At 40.8% G+C, this 16,991-nt stretch overlaps 1 protein-coding gene across 9 annotated transcripts in view; it reads left to right on the top strand.

Annotated features, from left to right (window-relative positions):
• The first annotated feature begins 1,690 nt into the window (after positions 1 to 1,690).
• LOC138359177 (uncharacterized) overlaps positions 1,691 to 16,991 on the top strand; it is a 271,321-nt gene continuing 256,020 nt past the window's right edge. The window contains exons 1-4 of one of the 9 annotated variants that reach the window (XR_011225839.1): positions 3,559 to 3,743; positions 6,645 to 6,808; positions 8,305 to 8,468; positions 9,714 to 9,812. Coding sequence is in view for 2 of the 9 variants with exons in the window: in XM_069318147.1 (XP_069174248.1) it covers positions 8,432 to 8,468 (37 nt within the window). In the remaining 7 variants the exon portion in view is untranslated. Of the gene's footprint in view, positions 2,079 to 3,494; positions 3,744 to 6,644; positions 6,809 to 8,304; positions 8,469 to 9,713; positions 9,813 to 16,991 lie in introns of those variants that run through there. The other 8 variants (XR_011225844.1, XR_011225843.1, XM_069318146.1 and 5 more) reach the window with 8 other exon arrangements.

Below are 16,991 nucleotides of genomic sequence, written 5' to 3'. Positions count from 1 at the left end.
CCTCTACCAGACAAATATTTTAAGTAAAACCGAAGATATTTGTAGTTGTATAAAAGTGGCAGTTTTCATCGCTCATCAAACTCGAAAACCGCAGCATTCATCTCAGAACCATGCCTATTTCACGCAGATTCCTTAATAAACGTAAGAGTTTTATATGTCACAAGAAAGACAGATATATAAGCTTCGTTCTAAATACCTTACCATGGGCATATTTAAATTTAAAGCGAAGATACGTGTACTTTTATAATAGCCGACCTCCGACTCCGGACAGATCGATCGACGGAGCAACTCTCTCTCAGAACAATGCTTATTTCACGTAAATTTGTAAATAATCGTAAATTTTTTATATGCCTCAAGAAAGATAGGAATATAAGGCTCATTTTAAACACTTTATCATAGACATAATTAAAGTTCTAATGAAGATTCATGTATTTTAATAATCGCCGAGCTCCGACCCCCGCATAGACTGAGCGACAGAGCAACTCTCTCAGAAGAATGTTTATTTTACGTAAATTCGTTAATAAACACAAATGTTTTACACGTCTTAAGAAAGATAGAAATATAAGCTTTATTTTAAATACATTACATTAGACATATTTAAAGCTCAAGTGAACATATATATGTTTTTATAGTGGCGTTCAGTAGCTTTTCGGTCATGGAGTGCAGACGCCTACGCACTTGCCAATATGTTGTGTAATTAACAAAGATACGCTAATAAAGCCTAAAATATTACATGCCTCCAGAAAGACAGAGCTATAATCGTTATTGTGAGTGCATCAAGGGAAATATATCATGTTGGAGACCAATGATATAGCATTTTTAATTTAAGTTTCGAGTCCCGCCCGGTCGAGAGAGATGGGGCGACTCTCGCCCCATCTATTGGAGATTCTGTCCACTAAAGACCCAAAGCTACTCAAACCTTCCTAGCATTACGTAAGCAATGAAGTAATATGGTATATTTACTCACTATAATGTGGATGCTGGATGCAGAAAATGAGAAAACATAATTTTACTCTGAAAAAATATCATTTCATAACAAAATAAGATGTAAATATGTAATATCAAAGGAAGTCGATGGTCCAAGCAACAATATCGTGGAGCGACTTATCCAAGATATATTGCTCTCTGGAAAGTGTTTGCTGGCATATCAACCTTCTGTACACAGTGATCCAGTCTTCGAACTTCTCTGCTCAAATTATCGCAAATTTAATTTATGATGTTAACAAGTAGAATGCGTATTTTTAATCAAATCTAACGATATTAACAAGTAGAATGTGTATTTTTAATCAAATCTAGCATAACTAGCCAGAAAACGTTAAAGATTATTTAAAAATACATGGCTGGAAGTTAAATCAACTCCATAGAACAATATTTTTGTTATAGATACTAATCGTTATTTGTTGGTATGCGTTCGCTACTTAAACTATCATGTACTGTATTTATGTAAAATCTCCCTGTTTCTTTGGACATGGAACACGGAACCTTACACGCTCTCTGATTTACTGTTTAATAGACATTCACAAATAAGCTTATGATTGTATACGTTATCAAAAAGGCAGTGACAAAGTCAATTTTGCATTTTAATCACAGAGATTAGATCTTAGTGAGATAGGAAAGATATTCATATTTTAAAGAAGGATTTTTGAACCATCGCTCTCCCTATCGATAGAAACTAACTTTTTTTGTTATTATTAACAAGCTTAGGTATACACAGTAATGTGCTGCTACCCTATTCTATATGAAAGATTACACAGTGTATATCAAAAACTAGCTATAAGTTCATTAAATATTCCCATCTCACAGGATGGTTAGTTATACATGGAATCAGGGGATAAAATACCAGCCTCAATAAAAAAAAAATCAACTGTGACTAACAAGAACACCACTTACGGGCTATTCATGCCCGTGCTACCTTTTGGGTGGCTTAATCCTCATCAATCAATCACAAGAAACAAGGGATACATCTCCCGTCACGCAGGGTCCAGTCGCACCTCCACAGATCTCCAGTATCATCTATTGATACTGTTAATGGTTCAAGAGGACTACCACTTACGGGCCTACCTCAAGGTAACAATCAGGTGAGAACATAAAATATAAGGCTGATCTATTAGCCTCCGTTAGCAAAATCCGGGTACAGCATAAGAATATCTTCCAATATTCCTAAGTGTATGAAGTAATTACAGAGTTCAAAGTACCTTATACCATTTGGTCTGAAGTCACTTATAACAGGGCAATCACAGATATAGTGTTGGTGAGTATGTCCCAGCTCTTGTTCACATAGTTTACAATTGGAATATTCACCATTGGGGGCTATTCATTACCTGCAGCCACCTGCGATACATATCGATATCCTAGCCTAATTCTGGCAATTACAATGTCACACTGTCATTGTGACACTAGTTGAAGTTTTATGCTGTCCGTTCATATAATTCTCGATTCTAAACATGTTTACTTAGTTTAGTTCATTAATTATGCACCCCATATATCATCTTGTGGGCGGTAGTGGAAAAGGTTACAGAGGCACATAAACATGTCATAGCTCTTTATACTCTTGCTTTCTGGCTTTTGTGTGTCAGTGACTGCTCTTCTGTCTTCCCTAATTTCCTAAAATATTGCGGCTTTGACAGAAGAGATTGGAATGCCCATATCCCACTCAACTTCAGGCTTATCACATTCAGTTTTAGCTGCCTTGTTTGTGTCATCATGCTGGACAACACCTATATGAGAAGGTATCCATACAAATGAGACTTTGAAACTCCTACTGTTTGCAATAATAATGTTGTTTATAATGGAAGTTACAACTACAACCTTTTGAAGATCAATGCTAATTTTATCTAGATAATGTAATAAACGAAAGTTTTCTATGTCAACAGAAAGGCAGAAATATAAACTACACTTTAAATACTTGTCATAAATATAACTGAAGTGAAAGCGAAGATATATGCATTTGATACTGTACAGTTTCTTGATGGCTTGCTCTAAGAGTGTGAAGCCCTTCACACCAGCCTATAAATTGTTTAATTTATTTCCATATATGCTAATTAACCTTAAAATCTATATGTCAGAAGGAAGGAAGATGTAGACGTTAATGTGACAACATTTCAAGAAATAACTCTCTCTTTAAAGTTAAATAATACAATCCTATCGCCGGTGTCCGGACACATGAAAGCTACTTAGGTATCAGTGGCCAGCCAGGTGGAGATCACAGGCTGTACAATACTGATAAATTATGTAATTCACAGAGATACGTTGATAAATATTAATGTTTTATATTTTATTAAAAATACAGATATATACTTTGTTTCATACGTTAAATGTAACAATATTTCAGTATATATTATATAAGCATAGTATATATAATTCAGTATATACAATATATAATAAGAGTGTCAGACCACGGAGGAAGAATTGAAACAGGAATTTCCTTTAGTACTTTCTTATATTAATACATCTTCAGAGCGAACCATTCCTTCTGAAGATGTATTAATATACGAAAGTACTTAGAGCATTCTATTGTGGTTTTAATATTGAACAATTATACATATACGAAACAGACAAATCTGGTGTCCGAAAAAGTAAAAATATTAGTGTGCGATGTGATCAATGTAAGGGAGATATTGGGTGTGCCTCGTATCCCCTACAACAACAAGAAGTTCGAGAGCGATGAGGCCGCCACCTACTAGCTTCAGGATGTCGTCGAATCTAAATCAACAATATACTACCGCCGCTACTTTCTCGGAAACGTAAGTACCTGCCGCTTTACTTCTCTCACCCTGCCTAGCCTGGCCTGGCCTGGCCTGACCTGGCCTAGCCAGACCTGACCAGACCTGACCTGGCCTAGCCTTACCTAGCCTAGTCTGACCTGGCCTAGTCTGACCTGACCTGGCCTAGCCTTACCCAACACTAATCACCACACGTGACAGCCCAAACGAATCACAAATAAGTACACGTAACAAGTCATATGCCCGGACACTCTTTCACCTTGGGGACTGAGTGGTAACTATTGTATAGAAGAGCCGGCTCCCTGAGAGTGGTAAGAGGGCGTGATAAGAGGCTAACGTGTGGTCTTGAAGGAAGTCGATAAAGCAGACAATTTTCAAAAGGAAGGGCAGCATAACGAGCAGACAGGAATGGACAGACAGTCGGTTATCCCATAATGTGTAATACACCCCGCACAGCATGGGTGGAGTGGGGGGGGGGGGTTGTAGCAGGGCACAGTATGGTGATGGTGCGGGTGAAGTACACACCCACTGAATTCCTGCCATCAATAATTGTTTTCATAACCATTAGAACAATGGCATCCCTCCAGCCACCATCCTTCCACTGACCCCCTCCTCTGGTCCTCCACCTCAGACAATAACCCCCCACACCCCCTCTCCCTTCCAGACATCAGCATGTCAAAATCAGTACCATAATGTGTTTAAACTATTTAAACTAAGTCATTGTGTATCTCAAGGTATCTTAATTCATTTGAAAGTGTACATGTGCATTCGTTCATATACTCGCCTAATTGTGCTTGCTGGGGTTGAGTTCTGGCTCTTTAGTTCCACCTCTCAACCGTCAATCAACAGGTGTACAGGTTTCTGAGCCTATTGGGCTCTATCATATCTACACTTGAACCTGTGTATGGAGTCAGCCTCCACCACATCACTTACTAATGCATTCCATTAGATATAATCATATATGATTACACATAATCATAATCATTCTATACACATAATCATATATGTGTACGTCAACGTATACATACATGCGTATATATACCTCATATTAAAATACTGATAAACGAATGACCACGAACAAATTAATTTATAATTGTAGCATTATATATAATTTTAATAGACTAATTACGTGTTTATACATTTGAATGGTCCAGACAGGTGGCCAGCCTTGGACATATACACTTCTGGTAGGCACAATGACCTCATGTTAGACCCTTGATAGATTATGTGAGAGAGAGAGAGAGCTGGGGCAGGGAGGTGCTTGCCCCAGGGAGATAATCCATGCCCATGCCCCGCCTCGAGGTCAGTTCTCGAGTCACACCAAGAATAACAATCGAGCAAGTTGTCCTGACCAGGATGTGGCATATTAGGGAGGGTTGAGGAATAGGAAGCCTGTCTGATAGGGCTCTTGGCAAGCAGCTCTCCCTCAGTCTACCTATCTATATGGAAGAAATGTATCTAGGCCCTCCTCCCCCCTGCCTATTCTCTCTCCCCCACCTTTCTTCCTTCATTTCCTCCCTCCTTCCCTCCCCCTGACTGGTGAGAGAGTAGGAGTGTGAGAGTGGTTAGAGAACTCGTAGTTCTCACGCTCGTAAAATTGTCTGCGACCCTGGAGGAGTAGAGCGGAGAGGGGGGTGAAAGTAGATGACGATGGAGGAGTAGAGGGGAGCATTATATGCAGTGAACGTAGGTGTCTATGGAAGAGTACATCATAGAGGAGGGTGAAAGGAAGGTGACGATGGAGGAGGAGAAGGGAGGGGGTGTGAAGGTAGGTGATGATGGAGGAGTAGAGGGGAGGAGGGGGGCAAAGGTAGGTGTCTATGGAAGAGTACATCATAGAGGGGGGTGAAGGTAGGTGGCGATGGAGTAGAGCAAAAGGGGTGGGGGTTGAAAGTAATCCTGAGTTTAATTTTTTAGTTATATATAGTGACACCTCGGCTTACGAATGAATATTTATGAACTTTTCGGGTTACGAGCCTAATTTCTTCGAAAAATTTGAATCGGGTTACAAACTTTGCCTCGGGAAAGGAGTTTGTTGATATACGTATGGGCTGACCTAGCGCGTGGTGGCATGGTGATCGCGCCTCAGTTTACCAGTGTCTCCTGCCTAGTAAGTATCGCGCCTGAATTCTTTGTAAAGCATTACATTTGTTTTGGGATTTTTGGCTATTTGAACATAAAATTTGTTATGATATATCTTGCCATGAGTCCCAAGAAAGCCAGTGGTAAGGTTCAAGCCAAGAAAACACATGTGAGAATGACCATAGAGGAAAAACAAGAGAGCATTCATAAACATCAAAATGGTGCACAGGTTGTTGAACTAGCTAGGCAGTACAACAAATCTATGTCAACAATATGCACTGTACTTGCTAAGAAAAAGGACATTATGAGCATTAAAGTGGCAAAAGGCAACAATCCCGAAACAAAGAACACAAACACTTGAGGATGTTAAAAAGTTTTTATTAATTTGGATACACAACAAGGAGTTAGCAGGTGATAGCATTTCAGAGGCCATCATTTGTAAGAAACCAAGGCATTTGCATTAAGACCTTTTAAAGAAAACCCCTGGAACAAGGGGGGGGGGGGGAAAAGATGAATCAAGTTTGAAAATGTGAAAAGTTTGTGTGACAATAGAGCCTCGTGGAAAACTTTTGCTGTGGTCATTACCTGGTGGAATGCACCCAGGATGGAGTATTAGGGCTATACATCTTTTAAATCATAAAAGTAATACTGTAAACATTTCCCATCAACCTTACAAACAATATTAACCTATTTTCATGTATTTCCCCCATGTGCATTTTAACAAAGTTGCTAAATTGCCTTTATCATTCTGTAAAATTTCAATTACAGTACTGTATGTATAATTTTGTTAGTATAAATGGACTGAATATTCTGAAATTGCTATTAATTTTACAATTTCAGATTCAAAGGTGGTCTGGACACCCAATTTGGTCAGACAGGTGAAGAGAGCATTTAGGATAGTTCGAAGAGATGAAGATGGTCGCAATTGTGTTCGAAGAGGCAAACGCCCCCCCTTTGCTCCTGACATTATGTTCAACCATTGACCTCTGCACACCTAACACAAGGTAGGTTGAAAACTCCTCCTTCATGTCATTGGTACATTAGCCAGAAACTCAGGGCTCATGTAGGAATATCCCTAAAAAAAAAAAAAGTGGCCCCAACAATGCATCCTCCAAGTCTGGAGGATGAGCAGGAGCATTGTCGAGAAGCAGTACCTTGAGTGTCAAACTTTTCTCTTGCAGATAATTTTTGATGGCAGGGCAAACCACTCGACATCACAGTTTTTCTGCACGTTATATATTTTTTAAAACTCTTGGATTTTCGGAATGATACACGAGCAAGGGTTTAATTTTCAAATCGCCACACAGCACAAGAGTTAGCCTATCCTGACACAAGTTAGCCCAAGTTAGCTTGTGTCCGGGCAGTGACGTCTCCTCTTGGGTAATGTATGTCCTCTTCGGCAATTTTTTCCAGAATAGCTATGTCTCCTCACAATTAAACACTTGTTGTGGAATGTATCCATCAATACAGCACAGTGTATCTACAAAATTTTAATTTTTTACTTATATATAGTGTCACCTCGGCTTACGATTGAATATTTATGAACTTTTCGGGTTACGAGCCTAATTTCTTCGGAAAATTTGAATCGGGTTACAAACTTTGCCTCGGGAAATGAGTTTGTTGATATGCGTATGGGCTGACCTAGCGCGTGGTGGCATGGTGATCGCACCTCAGTTTACCAGTGTCTCCTGCCTAGTAACTATCGCGCCTGAATTCTTTATAAAGCATTACATTTGTTTTGGGATTTTTGGCTATTTGAACATAAAATTTGTTATTATATATCTTGCCATGAGTCCCAAGAAAGCCAGTGGTAAGGTTCAAGCCAAGAAAACACATGTGAGAATGACCATAGAGGAAAAACAAGAGAGCATTCATAAACATCAAAATGGTGCACAGGTTGTTGAACTAGCTAGGCAGTACAACAAATCTATGTCAACAATATGCACTGTACTTGCTAAGAAAAAGGACATTATGAGCGTTAAAGTGGCAAAAGGCATATCAACAATCCCGAAACAAAGAACACAAATACTTGAGGATGTTGAAAAGTTTTTATTAATTTGGATACACAACAAAGAGTTAGCAGGTGATAGCATTTCAGAGGCCATCATTTGTGAGAAACCAAGGCATTTGCATTAAGACCTTTTAAAGAAAACCCCTGGAACGAGGGGGAAAAAGATGAATCAAGTTTGAAAATGTGAAAAGTTTGTGTGACAATAGAGCCTCGTGGAAAACTTTTGCTGTGGTCATTACCTGGTGGAATGCACCCAGGATGGAGTATTAGGGCTATACATCTTTTAAATCATAAAAGTAATAAACATTTCCCATCAACCTTACAAACCATATTAACCTATTTTCATGTATTTCCCCCGTGTGCATTTTAACAAAGTTACTAAATTGCCTTTATCATTCTGTAAAATTTCAATTACAGTATACTGTATATAATTTTGTTAGTATAAATGGACTGAATATTCTGAAATCACTATTAATTTTACAATTTCAGATTCAAAGGTGGTCTGGACACCCAATTTGGTCAGACAGGTGAAGAGCGCATTTAGGATAGTTCGAAGAGATGAAGATGGTCACAATTGTGTTCGAAGAGGCAAACGCCCCCCTTTGCTCCTGACATTATGTTCAGCCTATTGACCCCTGCACACCTAACACAAGGTAGGTTGAAAACTCCTCCTTCATGTCATTGGTTCATTAGCCAGAAACTTAGGGCCCATGCAGGAATATCCCTAAAAAAAAAAAAGTGGCCCCAACAATGCATCCTCCAAGTCTGGAGGATGAGCAGGAGCATTGTCGAGAAGCAGGCCCTTTAGTGTCAAACTTTTCTCTTGCAGATATTTTTTGATGGCAGGGCAAGCCACTCTACATCACAGTTTTTCTGCACGTTATATATTTTTTAAAACTCTTGGATTTTCGGAATGTTACACGAGTAAGGGTTTAATTTTCAAATCGCCACACAGCACAAGAGTTAGCCTATCCTGACACAAGTTAGCCCAAGTTAGCTTGTGTCCGGGCAGTGACGTCTCCTCTTGGGTAATGTATGTCCTCTTCGGCAATTTTTTCCAGAATAGCCATGTCTCCTCACAATTAAACACTTGTTGTGGAATATATCCATCAATACAGTATCTACAAAATCTTTAAAATCACGAACAAATCTTTCAGCCCCTACTTTGTCGGAGCTGGCACCCTCACCATGCCTCACAACACTATGAATACCACGTCTTTTTTCAAAATTTCTCAAACCATCCCCTACTCACCTTAAACTCTTTCGTTTCTGCAAAACTCGTTCTAGGGGTTTTCTTTATAAGATCTTGCATGAAGATTTCATTGTTGACCAAACCACACACTGGAAATTGAATAGACGACGACATTTCGATCCGTCCTGGACCATTATAAAGTCGATTGTGATGAGATGAGGGAAGCAAGAGCATTAAGTAGGCAAGAGAGAGAGGTGAGGAAATGGCAAGTATGTACGTATGTACATGAATAAAACATGTACATACTTATACATAACGTGTGTAAATAGTGTAATAAACACAATAACAGTATTTTGGGAGGAGGAATGTTGGCGAGTAATGTGTTGGAGGAGGGAGGGAGGACTGGCAGGGTGTGGCAGCTCACTCATGTTTTTTGGGCTCACCATACCAACATAGTGGATCATTATGGTGAATACATACGTAGATGGGTATATACAATGTGTGTATATAGTGTAATAACAGCAAAAACACTGTTTGATTGTAGAATATGTCGCATATATGAGGCCCATAATTTTGAGCATAGCGATGTTCTATACTTTGAATTATATAAATTCCACAAATTACACACTTTTAAATAATATTACAGCAAAAAAAAGAAGAAATGAATGAGAAACTTCAAAATAATTGCGCAACATTTTATTCGCAGCAACTGCCGTTGCACAGGGTGGCGGGGCCGACAGACCCCCATCGCTCCAACGCTCAGCGCCCATAATTTGCTCAACTTCCCAGCTCCATCGCAGCTAAAGTAAGTCGCATACAATATTTTTTGTTTAGTTTCCCCGTGATCAGACTCTGCATTTTAACAATATAAGAAGAGAAAAAAAATTTTTGGAAAGAATTTATTTCTTGTGCACCAGGGTGTTATTTGGAGACAGAGCAGTTCAGTGGTTAACTACTAAATTTTTTTTTCTCCCACACACGCACTCCCCTAGGAAGCAGCCTGTATCAGCTAACTCCCAGATACCTATTTACTGTTAGGTAACAGGGGTCATCCCCTTTTGTACAAAGAATCTGCTAAAGCTTTTAGGGCTAATCTTTGACACTCGTTTGTCTTTGTCGCCCCATATTTTTTACGTCCGAGTTGAATCCTCTAAGGCCCTTAACTAACTTTAGGTCATGTCCCATACTTCTTGGGGAGCTAATCGACACTGCTCCTCTCTTTACATTCCTCTCTCGTTCTGTCTAAACTCGATTATGGCCCTGTTTACTCGTCTGCTTCTCCTTCTACCCTTCACCATCTGGACACACTGCATCATACTGGGTTACGGCTCAGCTCTGGTACCTTTCCTTCGACACCTACCCTAAGCCTGTATGTTGAAACTGGCGTCCTGTTTCTACAGGATCGCCATGATCGCTACTGTCTTCTCCACCTTGCACGGTCCTTACAGCACCCTCACTCTTGCTTATGTCATGCCTTGACCTTTACCCATCCTGTGGTTCCTGTTCCCCTTCACCACCTATCTCTTTCTGTACAGTTGTCTCTCTTACAAAATGCTCTTTCAGTTTGTGTTACCAATATTTCCCCTTGTGTCATTCCGTCTTTGCCCCTATGGAGGGGTCCCCGTTCCTAAATTCTGTAAGCCTTGACCCACATGACTAAAACTTTTACCCCTCCTACAGTTCTAAATCACCTTTTCCTTGAACACTTTTCTTCACACTTCCACTCTATTTCCGTCTTCACCAATGGGTCTTAAGTCTGCAGACGGTGTAGGCTACTCTGTTGTTTTTCCTGACTGCACCTTTGTGTCTCCTGCCTCCGGAGACTAGCATCTTCATGGCAGAACTTTATGCTATTCTCTATGCTCTTCATCAACTCTTTTCTCGCTGTCAATCCTCCTCTGTGTTTGTAGTTGACACTTGCAGTGCCCTCATGGCTCTAGAATCCTTTAATCCAGTCCATCCTTTGGTAGTTGAAATTCAACATTGGCTGTTTCTTATCTCCAGTAGATTTAAGACAGTGGAATTTCGCTGGATTCCCACCCATATTGGTGTGTTCTTAAATGAGCGTGCGGACACTGCCGCTAAGGAAGCTATCCGCACCTGTCCCATCTCCCGTAAAGGTATTCCTTATTATGACTTTTACCCAGTTATTCATTTCCCCATTCTTGCCCGTTGTCAGGGTTGTTGGTCTTCTGTTACTGGTAACAAATTGCGTGCTCTTAAGAGTAGTGTGTTCCCGTGGCCTTCCTCCTACCACCGTAACCGGTGGTGGGAAACGGCTCTGGCGAGGTTGTATATTGGTCATACACGTTTAACTCACGGGCACTTAATGGAGCGCTGCCCTGCTTCTTATTGTCCAAACCGTTGTCTCTACATGTCCTGACTTCCAGGACTTACGTGTCTTGCTTCCCGACCATCCCTCACTGTCAATTGTCCCTCGATAAAATTCTTGGTAAATTCAATACCTTTGATATTGTTCGCCGTATGCGTTTTTGTTCTTGTATTGGCGACGTTAGTGATATTTAGCGCACTATGATTATCCCACACATTTGATGGTTTGATAATTACTGTACTGTACAGTACTTTGGTTTGGAATGTATCAAATAAAGTTGTTTCATGTATTCAAATGTGTGAGAAAATCCACTGGGGCTGTGAGATGAAGCGAACCTGTAACAAAGGCATTGCCAGTTGCATACTCTACCACCACTGATGGTAAAAGTCTTACAACTGGATATCTTGTGTGACGGGTTATGGTATCACAGCTATACTGAACCAAGATGGTATGGCTCTCCCTCACATAAATGAAAGAAATGCTGCTATTGGCCTTGCAGTGTGTAAGTTGCAGGTGGAAACAAATGAAAATTATCAAATAAATAATTAAACAATTTACTGAAATAGTAATGAACAAAAATAACACATGACAGTACTTGACTATCATGTAATGCAAGGGTGAACAAGTTAGTATGACATTAAATGCAAAAAATAAACTATAAGCAATGAATAAAAGTATGAAGATATACTGGTGTTCTGAAGACAGCTACCATACCACCATGGCATCAGTCACACGATGTTGGCTGGAAGCGGACGACGGGTTAGAGACACGAAGGTGATCCTAGAGCACTAAGGGAGAGATTGCCTCTCCAGGGAGGCAGCGCTCTTTATATAGTCCGGCGGTGATGACTCATCCAGTGTCAACACAAGGTGGACCTCTGGTCAACTAGCAAACTGCTCGTTGTGGCTGGCGGTGCCTTTGTGTTGAGCTGCACCACTGTCAGTTGAAGGCGGCTAACTGCTTGTTTGTGGGGACAAACTGCCAGTTAGCAGTGGCGCCCGGCTTGCCTCTGAGTCGTACCAGGCCGTGCCAGGCCCTGGGGGGTATGGAGAGGTGGCAGGACTGATAACTCTTCTGGGCTGGTGTAGATGTATACTTCCAGTGCAGAGGCATTGAAGGTGAAGGGAAAAGGCAGTTCCACTGCTATGCAGGGGATTCACGTGACACTTGTGAAGCCACAGAAAGTCTGGAGGCCCTACTGAAGCCAGTCCAAGTATTAAATAAAACCCCTGAAGTACGCCGGTGAAGGGTAAAGTGAAGGGTGAAGCAAGACCGTATGCCCCAACTTCAGGCACACACAGAAAATCACGTTTTGGTCCCGCCTCTCAACTGTGTATTTGAAGTTGGGGCGTATGGTGTTGAACTGCTTCAGCCTTCACCTGAGTGCTTGTAGGTCTTACGTAAGACGTTGACTCAAGGAGGGGCCTCAAAACTTGCTGTGATTTATGGGGAAATCCGGTTGTAAGACTTTTACAAAGTCAGTAATATACTGTGGTAGAGTATGCAGCTGCCAGTGCCTTGGGCAAGGGTTTACGTCGCCTCACAGCTGCAGTGGATTTTCTGCTTGGTGTATATCAGGTTGTGATTTTGTGTGTGTACCGTATTGTTATGATCGCCGTCTGATAAGTCCTTTCTGGCCTCAAGAGTCATTTTTACCCACCTAGAAAGATTGCAGATGGCCAAAGCAGTTATTTAAGTTAAGAAGGGATAAGTCTTAAACAGAATTTTGCATAATATTTGACTGTAAAGGGGTAAATTGAGGTAGATTGAAAAACAAAATGGTGAACCGGGCAAGCGGTACTCACAATTAGGCGAGTACACTCGGGAACTTTTAAAGTGCAACCAAACATGCTTTAGGCTCTCACAACAAGAGGTGAGTGGTGGTGGCTCAGGTGCTCAGCCAATCAGAGCACCTAAGGAGGGAGGGCAGGAGTGAGAGGGGGGTGGTATGTGGAAGTTTGGTGACAGTTGTGTGTAGTTTGTTCATCTTCATTGTAAGTTTCATGGCTTGGTGTGCATTTCCCTAGTAAATTTAATTAGGGAAAAGTTCAGGTGTTTGATTTTTTAAATCAACTTTTTAAATGTTGAGTTGTTAAAGCCTCAAAGTGCATGGAGTTGGTTTGGGAGTATGGCATCCTCATGCTGTTGCGTGCTCGCGTGAGGTAGCAAAGGTGATGTAAAGTTGTGGGGTGTACATGCTTGGGACGTCCTCTCTCGGGATGGCTGGTGTTAGAGCTGCGTGTTTGTCGGTTGTTGAAAAGCCGTCATCCTTTGCTGTTGTGGTATTGATTTTACATTGTTCATCTTGTAATTAATACTGTAGTGCGATATCTAGGGCTACCATTTGTAGGTTTAAAATGTCTAATACAAACAGTTGTCCAATGAGTTTTAATAGGAAATATCATCCACCAAGCACCATTGTACAATTATATTAATTGGTAGTATATGGATTGTGCAGAACTGCTTAGAATGATCTTTAACACTTGGCTATATTGGTCATGTCAAATACCTGCACGGTGAATGCTCAAAGACCCTTTCTTTATTCAGTGTTGTCACATACCTCATGGGGGTATGGATAGGCAAACACTCATTCGGTTAAACTTGCCTTGTAGTACTTTCAGAGCTCAGTAATTTGGAATCTGGTTAGCACTTTCCAAATAAATTGACCTTTAAAGTGAATTCCTATTTAGGTTTAAAACATTATACCGAATGAGAAAGTCGGATTATATAGCCGAACACCAGAAATGTTGTTATTCAATTTGGTTGCCTAAAGCACATTCAAGGACTACACATTACATGGCATTCCAGGATTCCTCTATACCTTGCCTTATGCTGTAAACATTGCCACAACCCTGTGTTTTATTGATTTAAATGGCCACAGGGAGGCATACAACACTGCAGATTATGATGTCATTAGTTATCCACTGTGCTGACAAGTGGGCTGACTGATGTTCGTTGACACCTGTATCGTGCTTCAATTTAATCGCCAGGAGATCACCCTCTCACTTGACTCGTCTGTAGGAAGTACAGTATAGTATGTCAAATTACCTTGGATCATAAATAGCATAAGACTTGGGGGTAGGAGAGGGTTGCAGTGTTTGTCATGGCTCTCAGTTGTTCCTGGTATTAGGCAATTTAGTTCTGGAATCATTTTTGTTGGCCAATGTTAAACTTTTTCGAAAGTAGATGTTTTTCTGAAAGGGAAGGGGGGGGGAACCTCTATGCTTGGATACAGTTATCTAAGTGAATACTTAGATTTATACAGTAGAATAACTACCTTCTTTTCCTTAGTCAAAAAGGTTGCTTGTTTATTTGTAGGGACTTGTATTTTGTTTTATTTTTAACTGCAGCAACTTTCAGTGAATGATAGATTCTTACTGAAAGGACCTTTACTTCATTGTTGTTGCTTTATGGTCATCTCATTGTGTACAGGGATTCCGCGAAGCTTTTGGGATTAGTCTTTGACACTCGTTTGTCTTGGTCAGCCCATATCTCTTGCCTGCGAGTTGAATGCTCTAAGGCCCTTAACCTCCTTAAGGTTTTGTCCCATACTTCTTGGGGAGCGGATAGGCGCACGCTCCTCTATTTGCACTCCTCTCTCGTCCTGTCTAAACTCAATTATGGTTGCCCTGCATACTCTTCTGCTTCTCCTTCTACTCTTCGCCATCTTGATGCTTTGCACCATACTGGGTTGCGTCTCGGCTCTGGTGGCTTTCGTTCGACTCCCGCCCTTAGTTTGTATGTTGACACTGGCTTTCTCTCTCTTCAGGACTGCCGTGATCTCTACTGTCTTCGCTATCTTGCGCGGTCCTTCCAACATCCTTGCTCTCGCCTCTGTCGTGCATTGACTTTTCCTCCTCCTGTGGTTCCTGTTCCTCTTCATTGTCTCCCACTTTCTGTCCAGTTATCTCGCTTACAGGATTCTCTTTCTGTTCATATTTCTAATGTTTCTCCTCGTATTGTTCCTTCATTACCTCTGTGGAGAGTCCCCCTTCCCAAGTTTTGTACGTCCTTGACTTGTATTACTAAAGCCTTTACCCCTCCTACAATTCTGAAAAGCCTCTTCCTTGAGCACTTTTCTTCGCACTCCCACTCTATTTCCATCTTCCCTGATGGGTCTAAGTCTGCGGATGGTGTGGGCTACTCTGTTGTTTTTCCTGACCGTACTTACATGTGTCGCCTCCCTTCGGAGGCTAGCGTCTTTACGGCAGAACTTTATGCTATTCTCTATGCTCTTCGTCTCTTGCTTTCTCATTCTCATTCCTCCTTTGTGGTTGTAGTTGATTCTCGTAGTGCCCTCATGGGTCTAGGGTCCTTTAATCCTGTCCATCCGGTGGTCATTGAGATTCAACATTGGCTGTTTCTTATTTCTAGTAAATTTAAATCGGTAGAGTTTTGCTGGGTTCCCAGCCATATTGGTGTTTCAATGAGCGTGCGGATGCTGCCACTAAGGAAGCTATCCGTTCTTGTCCCATCTCCTGTAAAGGTATTCCTTATTCCGACTTTTATCCTGTTATTCATTCTTCCCCGTTGGCAGGGTTGTTGGTCCTCTGTGGTTGGTAACAAGCTGCGTACTCTCAAACTTAGTGTGTCCCCGTGGCCTTCCTCCTACCGTAACCGGCGGTGGGACACTGCTTTGGCACGGCTGTGGGTTGGTCATACCCGCTTAACCCACGGTCACTTAATGGAGCGCCGCCCTGCTCCTTATTGTCCGAGTTGCGTTGTCCCTCTTACAGTTGTACATATCCTTGTTGAATGTCCTGACTTCCAGGACGAGCGTGTGTCTTGCTTTCCGACCGTCCCTTGTCCCTCGATAGAATTCTAGGTGAATCGGATACTTTTGATATCGTTCGCCTTGTGCATTTTTGTTCTTGTATTGGCATTCTTGGTGATATTTAGCGCCCTCTGATTATTTCGCACTTTGGTGCCTTCTTTTGGTAATTACCTTACCTTCATTGTTGTTTCATTTTAATGTGGTAGTTGTGATATGGATTGTTCTGGCTCACGTGCAAGGTCTTGGATTTTTTTCTGTTTTATATTAAGAAATTGCCAGTCTTGTTACTATTTGTAGAGTTATAGATCTGCATTAAGGCCTCAATATTATATTCTTTATTTTTGTTATAAGATGTTATCAGCAATTTTTGTGGTTGGTAATATTTAGATTAATGTCAGTGATGTATATGACAAGGGTCAAGACCCCTTGTGGTATGACAGCATTTTTCCCCAGTCATTTCTTTAACAAATGAAAGGGTCCTCGTAACCATTCTTTTGTCCTTTCTACCATGTACCTGTTTGTTGCTTCTCTTTCATTTGGTACTTTGGCTATTAAAACAATGGCCTTTGGTAATGTTGCAATTACCATTTCTAAAAAAAATGAGCAGGTTCATTAGGCAGGGTTTGTTTTTAGCAAACAAAGTTTTACAAAAAGTAAATTCCATGCCTTCAGGACCTTGCAGATGTTAGGTCAAACTAATTGACAGTAATCTGTTTTGCCCTTTCAAACAATCATGGTTTTAATCTAGGTAAAATATTTCAGAATATCTGAAGTTTGGCAGACAAATCATTTAAGAGCTTTGATTAAATTTAACTTAAAGACTTTGTAAAAACCATGTTGTATAGTTGCTTCAGTGTCTCTTTTCTAATGTTTTGTAA

Source organism: Procambarus clarkii, chromosome 89 (genome assembly GCF_040958095.1).
Source record: "Procambarus clarkii isolate CNS0578487 chromosome 89, FALCON_Pclarkii_2.0, whole genome shotgun sequence".
Classification (NCBI taxonomy): Eukaryota; Metazoa; Arthropoda; class Malacostraca; order Decapoda; family Cambaridae; genus Procambarus; species Procambarus clarkii.
Note: the sequence above shows the minus strand (reverse complement) of the source record. Positions and strands in the feature narration are given on the sequence as shown.